The 20017-nt window shown below is 41.9% G+C and overlaps 1 protein-coding gene across 5 annotated transcripts; it reads left to right on the top strand.

Moving 5' to 3' along the window:
• Window positions 1-278: 278 nt before the first annotated feature.
• ap5z1 (adaptor related protein complex 5 subunit zeta 1) lies at window positions 279-20017 on the top strand. Of its 5 annotated transcripts, XM_034237234.1 has the most exons (19): window positions 286-430; window positions 835-943; window positions 1528-1665; window positions 2197-2377; window positions 2834-2984; window positions 7806-7918; window positions 8465-8639; window positions 9390-9443; window positions 10170-10310; window positions 10930-10967; window positions 11433-11595; window positions 11899-12077; window positions 12800-12942; window positions 13464-13577; window positions 13750-13882; window positions 14243-14340; window positions 14579-14711; window positions 15663-15877; window positions 19617-20017. In XM_034237234.1, exons 2-19 carry the CDS (start codon window positions 903-905, stop codon window positions 19867-19869), a joined length of 2463 nt encoding a protein of 820 aa, XP_034093125.1. In that variant the 5' UTR covers window positions 286-430; window positions 835-902; the 3' UTR covers window positions 19870-20017. The 5 variants fall into 5 exon arrangements, with proteins under 5 accessions (XP_034093128.1, XP_034093125.1, XP_034093127.1 ...); XM_034237237.1 differs by lacking the exon at window positions 835-943 and having other exon boundaries at window positions 279-430; XM_034237236.1 differs by lacking the exon at window positions 9390-9443.

Raw genomic sequence — 20017 nt, 5'->3', positions numbered from 1 at the left:
TGGGAAGAGCGTTCCACCTTGATGTGGCATAATTGCGAAACGTGTATTCCCCCTTTTTTGTGCCAAATCTGGGTTTCACATGATTTGTGGAGCTCCCTCTGGTGTTATGATCATGGTATTCCTTGACCTTTGGGAAGAATTTTGACATGTACATGGGTACCATAGAGGTGTAGTGGATCTTGTAGACCAGGCCCATTGCAAGTAGCTGTACTCTGTCGTCTACTCTAATCGTACAAAGGTCAGTTTTATACAAGTAGAAGTGTGTATTTACCTGGTAGTAGGCTGTCAGTAATGGCTACGCCTCTCTATTTGGACTGGTAGATCTCGGCAGACTGGCAACTTTAAAAGTAGCTCTCGGTTCAAAAAAGGTTGGGCACCCCTGATCTACTGGCTGGTCAGGCTGATCAACTTAGCTGGTTTCTTCAGCAGGGTAACGTTTACTGATGTGACTAACATTAAAAATAAAACGTGAAAAAAAGGTTTTACATTTCAATGCATGATTTTTAAGTGTATATTAAATAATGTATTTACAAAGTAGGGATTAGTTAAGAAGTAAACAGTGGATTATCTGTAAAATATTAGTTTACATCTGAAATGTAGAAGTTTATGGTATCGAAAATGCATTGTACAAATTGACTTATGTTTGACTTTATAAATAAGAAAAACATGTAAGACTAAATACTCTAGTATAAAAAGCAGCCTTAAATAGGCTTATATAAGACAAATATATTAGTTATTGCTATTTTTTTGTTTCTAAATGTGAAGCCAGAGCAGCTCCATAACTCTTCCGTAGTGAAAGCGGAACTAAAGTGCTGATCATGTGATTCCTGTCAGGACTCGTTTAGCGAGCGGACTGTTTACCTTCCGCTGCTGACAGGAGGAATGCTCATCTTTCTGTCATCATGTACTCTCACGGCTCAGAGAGTTTAATTAAACAAGCAAGGTAATGAAACTTTAAAATAAGAACTTCATGTTCAACCCTTCTCTTCAGCTGGTTTACACACTTCCAGTTAGCATTTCCGCTGCTAAGCTAACTAGGCTGAAGCTAGGTAACCTGTCAAAACCTTAATATGCTTTGTTGCTTTTAGTGTTAACGTTCATTTTGCGTTACTTTTACATCTGTTTATATCCATTCGGAGGGCTAACAATGGTTCTTATTACCAAGAATGTTGTGTTTTTATTGGTAATTTATTTAGACAACATAAGGTATTGTTGTTACTTTTTACAGGTTAACAACCTAAAGTGGACATTTTCAACGAAACCTCAAGATAACAAAATTGTAGACTAACTTGTTATTAGCGACACCCCCGTTTAGTTGGTCTTTTAATGATGTTGTGATATAACTTTGAGCTGCACCTGCTGTATGAGAAGTGCTGTTCAAATAAAGCTTTATTATTATAATTGGTATCTAAGGACAGATCAGCTAGTCGATTAATATGCTGTCGATCAGCCAGAGTGTGACATATTTTAGACAACGGTATGAAGGGCTTGAAAAAGACAAAAGGAGGTGCGCTGTGTGTTTTTCAGGGAGATCCAGGACTCTGAGCTGCAGAAGTTCTACAGCCGGCTGGTGAAGCTGCTCCAGGGGAAGGAGCTGGGTTACGAGATGGTGGACTCGCTGCAGAGGCTGCACCTCATCCTCTCCGCCAACAAGTACATCCGGACGTAAGAGATCCAGCCTGCACCTCCCAGACACTCTCCCCTGATCCCCCATGTTTCTATGTGAGGTTCTTACCTGCCGAAACAACAAGAGCCACAATGTGAAGCTTTATATCATTTTTTTGTTATATTTCTTCTAAGATTAAAATAAAAAAACAATATTAAAATAGCTATATTACCTAGCTTGGGGAAGGGGTTACATTTCTTTTTACATTTGTGAAGTTAGTATGACAGTATTACAAGATTTAACTGAGATTTAAATAGTACATTTTCTAGATAAAAACTCAATAATTTACTATCATTTTTGTTTTCTTTGATTATTAATTATAACATTAAAAAAAATGTTGTTGTTCTTAATTATTTACTTTATCCTAAGTTGACAACCTTGGTCCCGACTCCCAAATGTATATGTGTTTGTTATGACCCTAATACGCAGTTGTTTAACATCACATTCTGGTTCTGTTTTTGTCTTCACAGCAGCAGCTTTTCTTCCCCAAACTCTCTCATATTCAGTGTGGGGTTTTATTTGTTTTAAAGGTTGCCTCCAGAGCTTCAGAAGAGGCTTCAGTCGCTCCTCTCCTCCCCTGCCGAGCAGTTTCAGGTGCTGAGCTCAGCGGTGCTCAGAGAGACGCTGCCACCTGCTGCTCACTCAGGGAACTACAGCCAGGAGAACATCGTCCAGCTGAACGGCCATGCTGCCGCCCTGCTGCTCTCACAGGTGAGCAGTGAGGCTGTGGATCAGATACCTAAACACTCAGGACATTAGAATAGAACACAATAGAGACACAGACCCACTGGGGATTTTAATTAAAGATGATCTTGTTTAAAATACTATAAGAGACATAATACTTGTTAAAGTCAGCCAAGAGTATGTGTCTAAAGACTGAGAGGATATAAGATAAGAAGTACTTTATTGATCCCAATTTGGGACATTTTTGTGTTGCAGCAGCATAAAAAGACATGGCATTGTACAATAAAAGCTCAGTCTAGGAGGCTATCTAAATAATGTCAAAATCCTTGAACACAAAAGAGTTGTATAGGTTAAGGTAAATGTTCAATAGTTGTTTTCTTTGTGGGTGAAGGTCAACTTTTTAGAATAAATATGCATGGTGGCATTGAAAACACACTTACTATTACTATTCAAAGATTTATGTTTAAACTTAAACCCCAACAGGCAGGATCCAGGGCAGACGTGTCGTCTCTCTGCACTCAGCTCCTTCGGGGTCTGGAGAGCCGTCAATCAGAGGGGCCGACCAACTCGCTCACACACACTCTGCCCATCCTCAACACCATCCTCACACACAACCCCGAGTGCCTCACTGAAGGTAACACACAGTGTCTTCCGCTGTTTTTGAAGGTCACCTATTATGCAAAATCCCCTTCTTCATGTCTCTTCTACATCAACATGTGTCCCCTCTTCTTCATGTCTCTTCTACATCAACATGTGTCCCCTCTTCTTCATGTCTCTTCTACATCAACATGTGTCCCCTCTTCTTCATGTCTCTTCTACCATCAACATGTGTCCCCTCTTCTTCATGTCTCCTCTACTTCAACATGTGTCCCCTCTTCTTCATGTCTCTTCTACCTCAACATGTGTCCTTGTCCCCCTCTTCTTCATGTCTCCTCTACATCAACATGTGTCCACTCTTCTTCATGTCTCTTCTACATCAACATGTGTCCCCTCTTCTTTATGTCTCTTCTACATCAACATGTGTCCCCTCTTCTTCATGTCTCCTCTTCTTCATGTCTCTTCTTCATCAACATGTGTCCCCTCTTCTTCATGTCTCTTCTACATCAACATGTGTCCCCTCTTCTTCATGTCTCTTCTACATCAACATGTGTCCCCTCTTCTTCATTTCTTCTACATCAACATGTATCCCCTATTCTCATGTCTCTTCTATCAACATGTGTCCCCTCTTCTTCATGTCTCTCACATCAACATGTGTCCCCTCTCTTTCATGTCTCTTCTACATAAACATGTGTCCCCTCTTCTTCATGTCTCTTCTACATCAACATGTGTCCCTCTTCTTCATGCTCTTCTACATCAACATGTGTCCCCTCTTCTTCATGTCTCTCTACATCAACATGTGTCCCTTTCTTCACGTCTCTTCTACATCAACATGTGTCCCCTCTTCTTCAGTCTCTTCTACATCAACATGTGTCCCCTCTTCATGTCTCTTCTACATCAACATGTGTCCCCTATTTCATGTCTCTTCTACATCAACATGTGTCCCCTCTTCTTCATGTCTCTTCTACATCAACATGTGTCCCCCTCTTCTTCATGTCTCTTCTACATCAACATGTGTCCCCTCTTCTTTCATGTCTCTTCTACATCAACATGTGTCCCCTCTTCTTTATGTCTCTTCTACATCAACATTGTGTCCCTCTCTTCATGTCTCTCTTTCATGTCTCTTCTTCACACCATGTGTCCCCTCTTCTTCATGTCTCTTCTACATCAACATGTGTCCCTATTCTTCATGTCTCTTCTACATCACATGTGTCCCCTCTTCTTTATGTCTCTTCTACATCAACATGTGTCCCCTCTTCTCATGTCTCCTCTTCTTCATTGTCTCTTCTCATCACCATGTGTCCCCTCTTCTTCATGTCTCTTCTACATCAACATGTATCCCCTATTCTTCATGTCTCTTCTACATCAACCATGTGTCCCTCTTCTTCATGCTCTCCTCAACATCAACATGTGTCCCCTCTTCTTCATGTCTCTTCTACATAAACATGTGTCCCCTCTTCTTCATGTCTCTTCTACATCAACATGTGTCCCCTCTTCTTCATGTCTCTTCTACATCAACATGTGTCCCCTCTTCTTCATGTCTCCTCTACATCAACATGTGTCCCCTCTTCTTCACGTCTCTTCTACATCAACATGTGTCCCCTCTCTTCACGTCTCTTCTACATCAACATGTGTCCCCTCTTCCTCATGTCTCTTCTACATCAACATGTGTCCCCTATTCTTCATGTCTCTTCTACATCAACATGTGTCCCCTATTCTTCATGTCTCTTCTACATCAACATGTGTCCCCTCTTCTTCATGTCTCTTCTACATCAACATGTGTCCCCTCTTCTTCATGTCTCTTCTACATCAACATGTGTCCCCTCTTCTTCATGTCTCTTCTACATCAACATGTGTCACCTCTCTCCATGTCTCTTCTACATCAACATGTGTCCCCTCTATCTATGTCTCTTCTACATCAACATGTGTCCCCTCTTCTTCATGTCTCTTCTACATCAACATGTGTCCCCTCTTCTTCATGTCTCTTCTACATCAACATGTGTCCCCCTCTTCCATGTCTCTTCTACATCAACATGTGTCTCCCTCTTCTTCATGTCTCTTCTACATCAACATGTGTCCCCTATTCTTCATGTCTCTTCTACATCAACATGTGTCCCCTCTTCTTCATGTCTCTTCTACATCAACATATGTCCCTCTTCTTCATGTCTCTTCTACATCAAACATGTGTCCCCTCTTCTTCATGTCTCTTCTACATCAACATGTGTCCCTCTTCTTCATGTCTCTTCTACATCAACATGTGTCCCCTCTTCTTCCATGTCTCTTCTACATCAACATGTGTCCCCTCTTCTCTCATGTCTCTTCTACATCAACATGTGTCCCCTCTTCTTCATGTCTCTTCTACATCAACATGTGTCCCCTCTTCTTCATGTCTCTTCTACATCAACATGTGTCCCCTCTTCTTCATGTCTCTTCTACTACATCAACATGTGTCCCCCTCTTCTTCATGTCTCTTCTACATCAACATGTGTCCTCTCTTCTTCATGTCTCTTCTACATCAACATGTGTCCCCTCTTCTTCATGTCTCTTCTACATCAACATGTGTCCCCTCTTCTTTATGTCTCTTCTACATCAACATGTGTCCCCTCTTCTTCATGTCTCCTCTTCTTCATGTCTCTTCTTCATCAACATGTGTGCCCTCTTCTTCATGTCTCTTCTTCATCAACATGTGTCCCCTCTTCTTCATGTCTCTTCTACATCAACATGTGTCCCCTCTTCTTCATGTCTCTTCTACATCAACATGTGTCCCCTCTTCTTCATGTCTCCTCAACATCAACATGTGTCCCCTCTTCTTCATGTCTCTTCTACATAAACATGTGTCCCCTCTTCTTCATGTCTCTTCTACATCAACATGTGTCCCCTCTTCTTCATGTCTCTTCTACATCAACATGTGTCCCCTCTTCTTCATGTCTCCTCTACATCAACATGTGTCCCCTCTTCTTCACGTCTCTTCTACATCAACATGTGTCCCCTCTTCTTCACGTCTCTTCTACATCAACATGTGTCCCCTCTTCCTCATGTCTCTTCTACATCAACATGTGTCCCCTATTCTTCATGTCTCTTCTACATCAACATGTGTCCCCTATTCTTCATGTCTCTTCTACATCAACATGTGTCCCCTCTTCTTCATGTCTCTTCTACATCAACATGTGTCCCCTCTTCTTCATGTCTCTTCTACATCAACATGTGTCCCCTCTTCTTTATGTCTCTTCTACATCAACATGTGTCCCCTCTTCTTCATGTCTCCTCTTCTTCATGTCTCTTCTTCATCACCATGTGTCCCCTCTTCTTCATGTCTCTTCTACATCAACATGTGTCCCCTATTCTTCATGTCTCTTCTACATCAACATGTGTCCCCTCTTCTTTATGTCTCTTCTACATCAACATGTGTCCCCTCTTCTTCATGTCTCCTCTTCTTCATGTCTCTTCTTCATCACCATGTGTCCCCTCTTCTTCATGTCTCTTCTACATCAACATGTATCCCCTATTCTTCATGTCTCTTCTACATCAACATGTGTCCCCTCTTCTTCATGTCTCCTCAACATCAACATGTGTCCCCTCTTCTTCATGTCTCTTTCTACATAAACATGTGTCCCCTCTTCTCATGTCTCTTCTACATCAACATGTGTCCCCTCTTCTTCATGTTCTCTTCTACATCAACATGTGTCCCCTCTTCTTCATGTCTCTCTACATCAACATGTGTCCCCTCTTCTTCACGTCTCTTCTACATCAACATGTGTCCCCTCTTCTTCACGTCTCTTCTACATCAACATGTGTCCCCTCTTCCTCATGTCTCTTCTACATCAACATGTGTCCCCTATTCTTCATGTCTCTTCTACAATCAACATGTGTCCCCTATTCTTCATGTCTCTTCTACATCAACATGTGTCCCCTCTTCTTCATGTCTCTTCTACATCAACATGTGTCTCCCCTCTTCTTCATGTCTCTTCTACATCAACATGTGTCCCCCTTCTTCTTCATGTCTTCTTCTACATCAACATGTGTCCCTCTTCTCTCATGCTCTCCATGTCTCTTCTACATCAAACATGGTCCCCCCCTCTCTTCCATGTCTCTTCTACATCAACATGTGTCCCTCTTCTTCATGTCTCTTCTACATCAACATGTGTCCGCCTCTTCTCCATGGTCTCTTCTACATCAACATGTGTCTCCTCTTCATTCATGTCTCTTCTACATCAACATGTGTCCCTATTCTTCAGTCTCTTCTACATCAACATGTGTCCCCTCTTCTTCATGTCTCTTCTACATCAACATGTGTCCCTCTTCTTCATGTCTCTTCTACATCACATGTGTCCCCTCTTCTTCATGTCTCTTCTACATCACATGTGTCCCCTCTTCTCCATGTCTCTTCTACATCAACATGTGTCCCCTATTCTTCATGTCTCTTCTACATCAACATGTGTCCCCTCTTCTTCATGTCTCTTCTACATCAACATGTGTCCCCTCTTCTTCATGTCTCTTCTACATCAACATGTGTCCCCTCTTCTTCATGTCTCTTCTACATCAACATGTGTCCCCACCATTGAGTTCTTTGTAACCAAATCTCTCTCAGAGGGGCGTGGGGAGGGGCTCCTTATTTTCATCTAAAGTAACAGACAGAGAATCAGCACTTTGGAAACAGGGCTGAAACAGAGGGGATTATGGGTAATGCTTCAATGACCTGTTTGGTGTTTGGACACTTCGGACATGTTTTGTATATATCTGAGACCTGTAATATATTTATGAAAAACAGTTTAATAGGGGACCTTTAAATATAATTAGACGTCTAATCAGTGATCCTAAGAACCAGCATCCTTTGTCTTTCCTCCCACCTCACCTACAGATCACGTGACCCTCCTGAGTAAAAAGCTTGTTGATTGGCTGCGTTATGCGAGCATCCTTCAGGGAGGCGGGGCTTCCTCTGGAGGATTCTTCACTGGGCCGAGGTCACGTCAGGTAGGCAGGCAGAGAGAGATAGTGTACTCAACTCTACGTCATTGTATTTACATTTTAATATATAAAAAATTGTATATTCTATGTAAAAAGTATTATTCTATTCTATTCTTTATTAGGATCCCCATTAGCACTAGCTTGAGCATTGGCTATTCTTCCTGGGGTCCTCACAACAAAACTAAAACAAAACAGCTCATCATTTCACACAATTTAGAGTGCTATATGAAGGGAACACTAAAATGATCATCCAATTTTTGCCGTCATAAGGCCAAACAAAAAAATAATACATACACAGCCAAAGACACAGTTCAATTTTACTTTATAATACTGAGATTTTAGCAACCTTTTGAAATGTACTTGAGAATTCTCCTGAATGATATAAGTTAATATATTTAGTTTTAGAAGTAAGTTATTTTGTAAGTCTATTACAGTGCATTCAAACGTATTGTGTTTTCTATGTGTTGTAGTCTGTACTATTGCTCACACTTGTATGCTTCTTCTCAATACAAATATTATATTGAGACACATATATTGTGTGTTTGCTCTCAGCCGGTGCCGATAGCGGAGCTGGACGGCACGGTGTCGGGGGACTTCTTCACGGTGCTGTGTGTGGGGCAGAGCTTCACGGAGGACCAGTGGATGAACGTCTTCTCCTTCTCCGCGCTGCGCCACTGGCTGCTCACCTACCACTCCGTTTCTAACGGCAACGGCACAGCGGACACTGGTAGGACCTCCACAACAATCACAACAATCACTCATCGCTTCATGTCATTAAGTTACTCACTTCATGTCCTTTAGAAAGCGTCCAAAAAGATTTGCGAATGAAAGATAGCAAGTACCTTTCTAGGCAAACCAACACTCTTTGTAGAAAGCTCTATAAAACCACAATAAAGTCACACCGTTATTCCATAATTGGTGTTAAAATATGGAAAAGAGAGGGACTGAATTAAGTTTTAAAAGTGTTATTTCTCAACACTTTAATTACAAAAACATATGTTAAGCACACACAATCTATATTGACTTTGATTAGTTCAGTTAACCAAAAATATGTATTTCAAGAAAATAAAAACAGGCTGTTGTGTTCTTTAGTTCATCTTTAAAATTATTAAATAGGGTCATAGTACATTTTTATGGGATCTAGTTATTTTTATTTATTTATTTTCTAGTTATTAATTTAATTTTTTTAACGTATCATAAGGTTTGTAATTATTTAGCTGTCAAATTTGAGGTTTTTGACTACAAACCAAAGTTAATAAATGGGAGGACATGTATTTGATATGCTCTGCTTTCTGCCCTCCATCACACCATGACTATTTAAAAAAATAGTTTTGATGATAATTAGAGAAAAAATACCCACTATATGTTAGTTGCAGTATCGGCCACATTTTGTTCAAACCCTGCAGCCCTAGAGGCAGCCTCACATATCCAGCCTAAACATATCCGCCTCAGATGACCTGCTCTGTTTCACCTCCAGCTCACAGGCTGCAGCTCAGCCTCTCCCTCTCCCACTCCCACTCCTTCTCTAATGGTAAGACATGTCCGTTGGTGGGCCTCCATCTGCATGCACGTGCATCTCAGACGCTGCGAACAACTCTTCCTCACAGCTGCACTCACAGCACTCTGAAATGATCCTGACTCACAGCTGATCTAACAAACCGACTCTCCAGGAATCCTAAATCTGTGACTTCTTAACGTCTCTCTCACTGGTGTTTGCTCACCTTTTTCCTTTCCTTCAATCTCATCGCGAGTGTGTCATCAGGAATGAACTTCTGTGACAAATTACTAAAACGCTGATCTTAAAAATGTCTTACATTGATTTGTATTACTTTACTTACGCTGTATAATCTGTGCAAATATGCAACTCTGCAATACTTTTAACACTTATGATAATAACTGTATATTGTTATTATTTTTTAATTTAGGGATTTTAGATGAAATCAGTATATCTAATCTGACGTAATCTAAAGAGTTTTCTAGTACAGCTACAACGTGTTTGTCGTTATTACAAATCTTGTTTCTCAGTCACACAGCAGCAGGTCACTCCTGGCTGCTTCTTGAGGCTAAAATGAAAAAGGACCTCTTGATTGATTGTTTTCCTCTTCTGTAAATCGGGCATTGGTCGAGTTCTCCATGAAGAAAAAACCTCTCCAATCATAATAACTCCTGCTCTCTGTTCAGATACATCGTGAGGAGTGTGGTTATGATAATATATACTAATAATAATAATCTTGACCTCTCTCTCCTGACCTCCCAGATGACCGTTCGGAGGTGGATGGATCGGTGGTTTCCATGGTTTCTGCGACTTCCTCTTCCAGCCGCCTGCTGCCTCCGAAGGAGCGTCTGAGAGAGAAATCCTTCCAGTACTGCCAGCGCCTCATCGAGCAGAGCGACCGCAGTGAGTGTGTGCGCGTGTGTGTGTGTGTGCGCGTGTGTGTGTGCGCGCGTGTGTGTGTGTGGCCTAGCATTATTATACTTGTGGGGACCTAAATCTGTCTACAGTCACGTGTGGGGACTGGCTTCCCTTATGGGGACAAATTGGAGGTCCCCATAAGGGGAATCATTAATTTTAGGGTGAAGACTTGGTTAGGTTTAGGATTAGGGTTAGGCATGTGTTGGTTATGGTTAAGGTTAGGATAAGTCTCCAGGAAATGCATGTAAGTCAATTTAATGTCCCCTGAAGTGATGTGTGTGTGTGTGTGTGTGTGTGTGTGTGTGTGTGTGTGTGTGTGTGTGTGTGTGTGTGTGTGTGTGTGTGTGTGTGTGTGTGGTGTGTGTGTGTGTGTGTGGTGTGTGTGTGTGTGTGTGTGTGTGTGTGTGTGTGTGTGTGTGTGTGTGGTGTGTGTGTGTGTGTGTGTGTGTGTGTGTGTGGGGGAGAGAGAGAGGGCAGTCATTTGTGTAGTTGTATCTTAAGATTTAGAAATTACATTGCATTCATTTTCTATGATTGTGTATCTGTCACTATAATTGACTTTGTGTTACTTTTGAAATGTATTCATGTTTTGTTTTTTTCATAGAGGCGCACAAAAAGTCAGATGCAGACCTGCAGAAAGCGGTGAGCCTGTGTGTCATCTATAAGCACTATCAGAACATACTTAGACCATAATATTTATAAGAAAAAAACTCCAAGATTAAAGTCCTACATTTACGAGAATAGAGAAACTTGGATATTAAACTCACAAAAATACCAACCAACCAATTCGTCATAAATTCATTAAGTCAAAAGTAGTTCAGGAAATATAACCAATTTTAATCTCAGAAATTCACATTTGCTTCTATGGCATTGTGGGGGGGGGGGTTATTAGCATTTTTGGGTATCTTACTAATGGAGACTTGCTGACTGTAAGGGATGGGGATTGAAACACCAACCCCCTGATTGGTAGACACACATTGAGCACAGGGCCATTCATCTGAGAGCAAAAAGTTATTGTGGGACATTTAGGAAACTTCTTACTAAAAACAAAGCAATAATGTAATCCAGATGTTGTCCTGATGCCTCTCTGTCCCCCCCCCCTGTCAGTGTCTAGTGGAGGCGGTGTGTATCCTGGACTGTGTGTGTGAGGAAGACGCCTCGCTGGTCTTCCGGGCGTTTCCGTGCATCAAGGCGCTCTTCGGTCGGCTGAGCTCAGATCTGTCGTTCGCTCGGGTGCTGCTGCCCATCGCCCAGTTCTACCTCAACCACGGTGTGTGTACACATCTACACACACACTTTTACACACACACATGTCTCTCTTTCTTCACATCACATCTGTACAAAAGCATCAGTATGGACTTAGGGATATAAGTTATTTCACACTGACGGTTCAGAACTACAGAAAGCATTTGTAAAGAAAGACACAACGATAATGCCACATTTTTTCACTATGAATACATAACATTTCAGCAAAGATTATAACTTCAAGGTTAATAATCTACGTTAGTCTTCTGTTACTCTGGTCCCCTGGAGTGTCTTCTTTAAAACGCTGACCCTGTACTTTAATGTGTAGGCGAGATGGCTGCAGTGGATTGTGGGTCGGTGTGGGCGCTGGTGTTCGGTCGTTTTCCCTCCGAACTCTTCAACGACCCCTTCCTCGCTCACGAGCTCCTGCGCTTCCTCCGACTGAACCTCGAGAGTCTGCAGCTCCGAGTGCCGCAGTACACACACTCCTTCCCTAACCTGCTGAAGGTGAACACACACACACTGCTGTACACTCTACACACACTCCTTCCCTAACCTGCTGAAGGTGAACACACACACTGCTGTACACTCTACACACACTCCTTCCCTAACCTGCTGAAGGTGAACACACACACTGCTGTACACTCTACACACACTCCTTCCCTAACCTGCTGAAGGTGAACACACACACACTGCTGTACACTCTACACACACTCCTTCCCTAACCTGCTGAAGGTGAACACACACACTGCTGTACACTCTACACACACTCCTTCCCTAACCCTGCTGAAGGTGAACACACACACTGTGTACAACTCTACACACACTCCTTCCCTAACCTGCTGAAGGTGAACACACACACACTGCTGTACACTCTACACACACTCCTTCCCTAACCTGCTGAAGGTGAACACACACACTGCTGTACACTCTACACACACTCCTTCCCTAACCTGCTGAAGGTGAACACACACACTGCTGTACACTCTACACACACTCCTTCCCTAACCTGCTGAAGGTGAACACACACACTGCTGTACACTCTACACACACTCCTTCCCTAACCTGCTGAAGGTGAACACACACACTGCTGTACACTCTACACACACTCCTTCCCTAACCTGCTGAAGGTGAACACACACACTGCTGTACACTCTAGTCTACACACACCTACTGCAGGATGGTGAAGAGAAGTGATGGATACTCAAGCTTCCTGTGTGTTCCTGCAGTTCTTGGCGTGGGACAGCCCGGCGGTGGTGGATGATTTTGTGGACCTGCTGCCCTCTCTGGTGACGGCTGGTACTGCAGTGGAGCTGCTGCACACTCTGCTGGACCTGCCCTGTCTGTCCGCCACGCTGGTGCTGCAAGTCAGGTGCACACACACACACACACACACACACACACACACTTTAGATCAAAACGGTATGAATACAAATATATATATACAGCACCTAGTATACACACATGCAGCTTAGAGTGCTTCACATTCGCCACAGCTGACGTTAAATTGACCGGACTTCTTTCAGCGGATTGATATGACTGCACATGGTCCATTGATCACAGGGTCCTTAGCAACGGCCTGCTCTCGAGAAATAACAGATTGCTGACTGTTCCAAAAAGGACCAATCAGAATCCAGTATTGAGCAGTGTATTGTAATCAAATCAAATAAACAACCAGTGTGAAAACCAACGATAAAAGCTTAAAAACGAAGGCTTTAAAATGACTCCTAATGAAATGCTAGCTTAAAAAATGTTTTTCTAAACTGTTTAAGATATGTCCATGTACTTCCTACCACTAATATGTAATATGGACTGCCTACCACTACTTCAACTAGGATCTTATTTTGACCACTGTCTTACTCATTTCTTTTTGTTGTTTATGTGTCCGTGCAGGTCAACTTGTTTGCCCATCTCTGAGCAGAGTGGCCGTGGCCTCCTGTCACTCGATGCCTTTCGAAGCCCGTCTTTCAGAGGGCTTTTCCTCTTCCTGCTGAGAGGGGAGGCGGGGCTCAGGTAACCAAATATCTTTCCTGATGTTTTGTGTTAATTATTGATCTTTCAAGGTGCTGTCTTGCTGTTTTACCCTTTCTTTATGCTAAGCTAGGCTAACTTGCTACTGTTAAATGTGTGTCTTTTTTCTTGAAAACATGACTTATTGAATCATTTCTCTCTCTCCCTCCTCAGGAGACACAATCGACCGACTGAGCACGCTCCATGAGCTGCTGGTGGAGACTGCTGATTGGCCGAGAGTTGTTCAGTGTGCCCAGATTGTCCCTGTGCTGTTGCACATTTTTTTCAACACTGTTATTACGGTAAAGAAACTTCAACTACTGCACATACAGAACAGTTGAAAAGTACAAGAGCCCGCTTTGATGTTAAATAAATGAGTTGGAAAAGTAAGATAAGGATGAACTTTCAGAATCAGAAATCCCTTATTGAAATGTACATGATTACAACAGGAGATAGTGCAGATAAAGAGAGGGGGGAAATGATTAGTTGATTGGTGCCAGGTCTAAGAACAAATACACAGTACAAATGTCAAGAACAAAGAAAAAAAAACGTAATAATTAATAAAAACCTAATTTATTTGTCTTATTTCTGACCCTAATACTCTCCAGTACATTAAGATAATGCATATTTAGTTTCGGCTTAAAACGTGTGTCTATCTTTAGGTAGCAGATGAGAAGCTCTTAGCTCACCTGATCCTGGTGATGCTGGAGAGAAGCAGCCTCCTCCTCAACATCCCCAAATACAACAAAGAGATACACAGGTACACACTCACACACACACACACACACACGTCTCTCTTCCTTCACATCACATCTGTACAACAGCATCAGTATGGATTTAAGATTATACGTTATTTGACACTGACGGTTCAGTGCTACAGAAAGCATTTGAATTGTAAAAGAAAGACACTATGGTAAGGCCTCATACTATGAATACATAACATTAACACACACACACATATTAAATAATGTGATATCCTGCTCTCTGTGTGTCTGCAGGGTGTTCAGCTCCCACCTGCTGAGGCTGTGTAAGCTGCACCCCTCTCTGGTCATGGATCAGTCCCACGAGCTGTTGGAGTTCTCTGGAGCCACGGCCAACGTGTACAGCAAGGAGGAAATCTACACTCATGTGGTAAATACACAGAGAAACGAAACACCAGGAGAAAAAACTAAAACACAGATTCTATCCATCGTATTCCTAGTAGAGTAGCAGTAAGGAAACAAATTATAAGGAACTGGTTAGGTGATAGGCTCTTGTAAATGAATACTGTATGGAATGAAAACCATACAAATTTGAAAGTCAGTTCATATATTTGACATAAAAGGGAAGAATGGGAGAGGTATCCACAATACCCTACGGTTAGATAAAACAATTAATGTATCAAATCTATTTTTATTCATATAGCCCAATATCAGAAAACACATTTGTCTCAGGGCTTTATAGACCAACACACATGGATTACAATGTACAAAAATACAATAACAATTATGATGATTACGCCCGGAAATAAGGTGGTTCGGGCACCTAGTTAGGATGCCACCTGGGCGCCTCCCTAGGGAGGTGTTCCAGGCACGTCCAGCTGGGAAGAGACCAAGGGGTAGACCTAGGACCAGGTGGAGGGATTATATCTCTTCGCTGGCCTGGGAGCGCCTTGGGATCCCCCAGTCAGAGCTGGTTGATGAGGGGAAAGGAAAGTTTGGGGCTCTCTGCTGGAACTGCTACCCCCGCGACCCGACCACGGATAAGCGGGAGAAGATGGATGGATGGATGATAACTTATGACGTTTGTTAACTTTCATATATATTATTCATCAATTTAAAAAAAAATGTATTACATTGTTCTCACTCTTTAGGTGTGTATGCCTAGTTACCATATCATTTCTTAAAATGCAAAAACCCGGTGTGTCTACGTGCTACAGAGAAGAGGATCAAACTCTTCAAAATGTTTTAATTTCTGTAGATCTTTGGATAAAAACCTCAAGCTTTTCCCTCAGCATCCCTTCCCTGGGTGATAATAATCTTGTCAAATATCACATAATTCAGAAAACCAAAAAAAAACATCCTTCGTTTGTTGTTCCTCCAGGTGTGGGTGCTGGGAGAATACCTCTCGGTGTCATGTGACTCCCGCTGCTCCGTGACGCTCATCACTTCCTGTTTCGAGGCGTTGGAGGCGGTGCTGTTTGAGATCACGTCCTCCGTCCCCCCGCCCGGCGCAGACTGCCCCGCCCCCAGAGTCGTCACCACTCTGATGAGCGCTCTGGCCAAGCTGGCGTCACGATCACATGACCTCATACCCAGGTGACCGCCTCACACGCATGTTTGAACACCTCCATGATATATTTTAAGGTCTGTTCCATTCTCCTGGACACAAACACTGCCTTGATGGATTTAAAGGTCCCCTATTATACTGTTTTTCATCAATATATTACAGGTCTCAGATATATACAGAACATGTCTCTGAAGTGTCCAAATACCAAACAGGTCATTGCAGCATTACCCATAATCCCCTCTGTTTCAGCCCTGTTTCAAAAGTGCTGATTCTCTGTCTGTTACTTTAGATGAAAATAAGGAGCCCCTCCCCACGCCCCTCTGAGAGATATTTGGTTACAAAGAACTCAATGGTGCTCTAGGAGGAGATAAGGGGGGGGGTACCTTGGTTGGTGATTGGCTAATGGTTACACAAGACAAAACATCATTATGACATCATAAAGTGGCCAAAATCTGATCAGCTCATTTTCAGACAGGTTTTTATAGAAATGGATCAGGACAAAAAGAGAGAGAATCTTTGTTCCTGAAACTTTCAGAGTCTCTTTACACAGAGGGGACACATGTTGATGTAGAAGAGACATGAAGAAGAGGGGACACATGTTGATGTAGAAGAGACATGAAGAAGAGGGGGACACAATGTTGATGTAGAAGAGACATGAAGAAGAGGGGACACATGTGATGTAGAAGAGACATGAAGAAGATGGGGACACATGTTGATGTAGAGATAGAAGAGACATGAAGAAGAGGGGACACATGTTGATGTAGAAGAGACATGAAGAAGAGGGGACACATGTTGATGTAGAAGAGACCTGAAGCAGAGGGGACACATGTTGATGTAGAAGAGGACATGAAGAAGAGGGGGACACATGATGATGTAGAAGAGACAATAAGAAGATGGGGACACACACTGTTGATGTAGAAGAGACATGAAGAAGAGGGGACCACATGTTGATGTATAGAAGAGACATGAAGAAGAGGGGACACATGTTGATGTAGAAGAGACATGGAGAAGAGGGCACACATGTTGATGTAGAAGAGACATGAAGAAGAGGGGACACAGTTGATGTAGAAGAGACATGAAGAAGAGGGGACACATGTTGATGTAGAAGAGACATGAAGAAGAGGGGACACATGTTGATGTAGAAGAGACATGAAGAAGAGGGGACACATGTTGATGTAGAAGAGACATGAAGAAGAAGGGGGACACATGTTGATGTAGAAGAGACATGAAGAAGAGGGGACACATGTTGATGTAGAAGAGACATGAAGAAGAGGGGACACATGTTGATGTAGAAGAGACATGAAGAAGAGGGGACACATGTTGATGTAGAAGAGACATGAAGAAGAGGGGACACATGTTGATGTAGAAGAGACATGAAGAAGAGGGGACACATGTTGATGTAGAAGAGACATGAAGAAGAGGGGACACATGTTGATGTAGAAGAGACATGAAGAAGAGGGGACACATGTTGATGTAGAAGAGACATGAAGAAGAGGGGACACATGTTGATGTAGAAGAGACATGAAGAAGAGGGGACACATGTTGATGTAGAAGAGACATGAAGAAGAGGGGACACATGTTGATGTAGAAGAGACATGAAGAAGAGGGGACACATGTTGATGTAGAAGAGACATGAAGAAGAGGGGACACATGTGATGTAGAAGAGACATGAAGAAGTGGGGACACATGTTGATGTAGAAGAGACATGAAGAAGAGGGGACACATGTTGATGTAGAAGAGACATGAAGAAGAGGGGACACATGTTGATGTAGAAGAGACATGAAGAAGAGGGGACACATGTTGTTGTAGAAGAGACATGAAGAAGAGAAGACACATGTTGATGTAGAAGAGACATGAAGAAGAGGGGACACATGTTGATGTAGAAGAGACATGAAGAAGAGGGGACACATGTTGATGTAGAAGAGACATGAAGAAGAGGGGACACATGTTGATGTAGAAGAGACATGAAGAAGAGGGGACACATGTTGATGTAGAAGAGACATGAAGAAGAGGGGACACATGTTGATGTAGAAGAGACATGAAGAAGAGGGGACACATGTTGATGTAGAAGAGACATGAAGAAGAGGGTTTTGCATAATATACCTCCATACAGTAATATATTGTAAAGTCTGGCCCTTTCTCCTGAACACGAACACAGCCTTAATGAACTTTTATCAAATTTGGCATATCCTTTAGTTTTATAAGACTGCATTATAATCAGTTATGACCATTTAAAATTATTGTGGTCACTTGTTTTGGCCATAACTCAAGAATGAATATGCTAATCACAACTTCATTTCACACATAGGATAAAAGGATGATGTCATACAGCTTTATATCCCGAAGGTCAAAGGACAACTTTAAGCATAGAATCATATAATACAAGGCCAGGCACTCGAAAGTGACAAACCAATATGCAGTCAGATAAAACGTCATTCCTTTCCACTGTACAGGAGAGCACAATGGCTACACAGACTTCACCTTGCCAAATAAATACAATTCATTCTGATTTCTGTGCATAGCATTTAAAATGGTATGGGTTCATGGCTCATTGAAAGCTTGGTTTAAGGCTCATGCACTTGCAGGATTCTTGCCGTTTGTATCTTGGTTGACTTATTGTAAGTTGCCTGGCTTACATCAAACTTTAATGTGACACTAATCTTCGGTACCTATTTGAATCTTTGTTCATTTAGAAAATGATTCTATGCTGCCAGGTTAAAGATGTGTTCGGAGCGTCCACACACGAAGGGGAATGTCGTTGCTGACCATTCATGTCAATAAAATGATAAACTCCATTTAATCCAAAACTACACTCAATATTTTTTTATTAAATTCCTTCAAGGTCTTCACACTCGTTGGTTGAAGCATACAACCCCAATCGTTTTTTTGTTTAAAGGTGGGGTAGGTAATTCACTTCAGAAACACTTGTTATATTCCATGGAATGCTCTTAACATCCCGATAGCAATGAATATATTAAATGCTTTGACAATAAATACATTAAAACATTTAATCTGTGGAAGCCGTGGCGCTGTAAAAAGCACGACCAATCATCTGAGCCGGCCCGGCTAAAGTAACTGGATGGCCTACCTGCCTGTCAGCCTTCCATCTGGGCACAAACTTATCTCGTGCCCTCATTGGTCATGAGCGCGTTCGTGTGTGTTGGAGGAGGGGCTCTGTGAGGAAGTGGCAGATTTGTTCCGGTTGTGTATTTTCAAATTCTAGCGCACTCGAGCTGGTTTCTCCATTCTTACCTTTAAGTACAGTATGGAGGTTACTTGTACTTTACACTTCATGACACAAATTACTTACCTTTAATGTCATTGATTTTAACAAGATACAGGGAGGAAATTGTTTAATCATAACTGGGTGTTTACGGTTTATTTATTTGGTTTGTTATTTTATCTTTTCTTGATAACCATTTACCTCTTTTATGTATTTGTTTATTTATTTGTTGTTTTTGTTTTTCAATAACAAATGTATTTCTTTAAGAAAAAAAAAAATATGTTTAATAATTTAGTTTTTGGGAGAAGGGGTGTGATTAAATAAGTGTAAACTTCTTCCCACCCCTTTTTGGATGTGTAATTAAGTAGATCATTTGTTTATATATAATTTAGGATCAGTAATATGTTTGTTTATCAATTTGACACTGCTTCATTTTGTATTGTATAATAATTCTCATTTCATTATAATTATAATTTTTTTGTATTATTGTTTTACACAAATCAAATACAAAATGTCATGTAACGGTGTGTTTTATCCACATTTAGGGTGTCTCTGTTCCTCTCCAAGCTGAGAACGGTCACCAGAGGCGGGTCGGTCGCCTGGTGCTCCGATGAAGAAGACCTTGTTGCCATAGTAACGCGAGGCGAGGAGTTGTGGTCGCTGCTAAAAGCCCCCGGTGTAGCTCAGAGCGTCCTGACCCCCCCTGCACACGTCACCACCCCCCAGTGGCACAGAGACACCAACGTGGCCTTACCTCTCCGACTGAGGACCCTCACAAACCTCACACACTCACATTAATATCACACACACACACAACCATACACACACACACACAGTCACATGACCATGCACAGGGAGATACCCCTCATGAAATATGCATCCTAATAAATCTTGTTTGATTCTTTTGCACATTGTTTTTGTAAATAAATGAGATTATTTGATTGAA

The sequence above is a fragment of the Gymnodraco acuticeps genome, unplaced genomic scaffold, assembly GCF_902827175.1.
Source record: "Gymnodraco acuticeps unplaced genomic scaffold, fGymAcu1.1, whole genome shotgun sequence".
NCBI lineage: Eukaryota > Metazoa > Chordata > Actinopteri > Perciformes > Bathydraconidae > Gymnodraco > Gymnodraco acuticeps.
This window is presented reverse-complemented; position numbering and strand designations above follow the sequence as displayed.

Bases quoted from the DNA above. Each gene is read 5' to 3' on its own strand.
- ap5z1 (XM_034237234.1), top strand. From the start codon at position 903: ATGTACTCTCACGGCTCAGAGAGTTTAATTAAACAAGCAAG. The intron at 7,919-8,464 runs GTAGGCAGGCAG...GTTTGCTCTCAG, and splicing joins CTGGGCCGAGGTCACGTCAG to CCGGTGCCGATAGCGGAGCT. The intron at 14,712-15,662 runs GTAAATACACAG...TTGTTCCTCCAG, and splicing joins AGGAAATCTACACTCATGTG to GTGTGGGTGCTGGGAGAATA.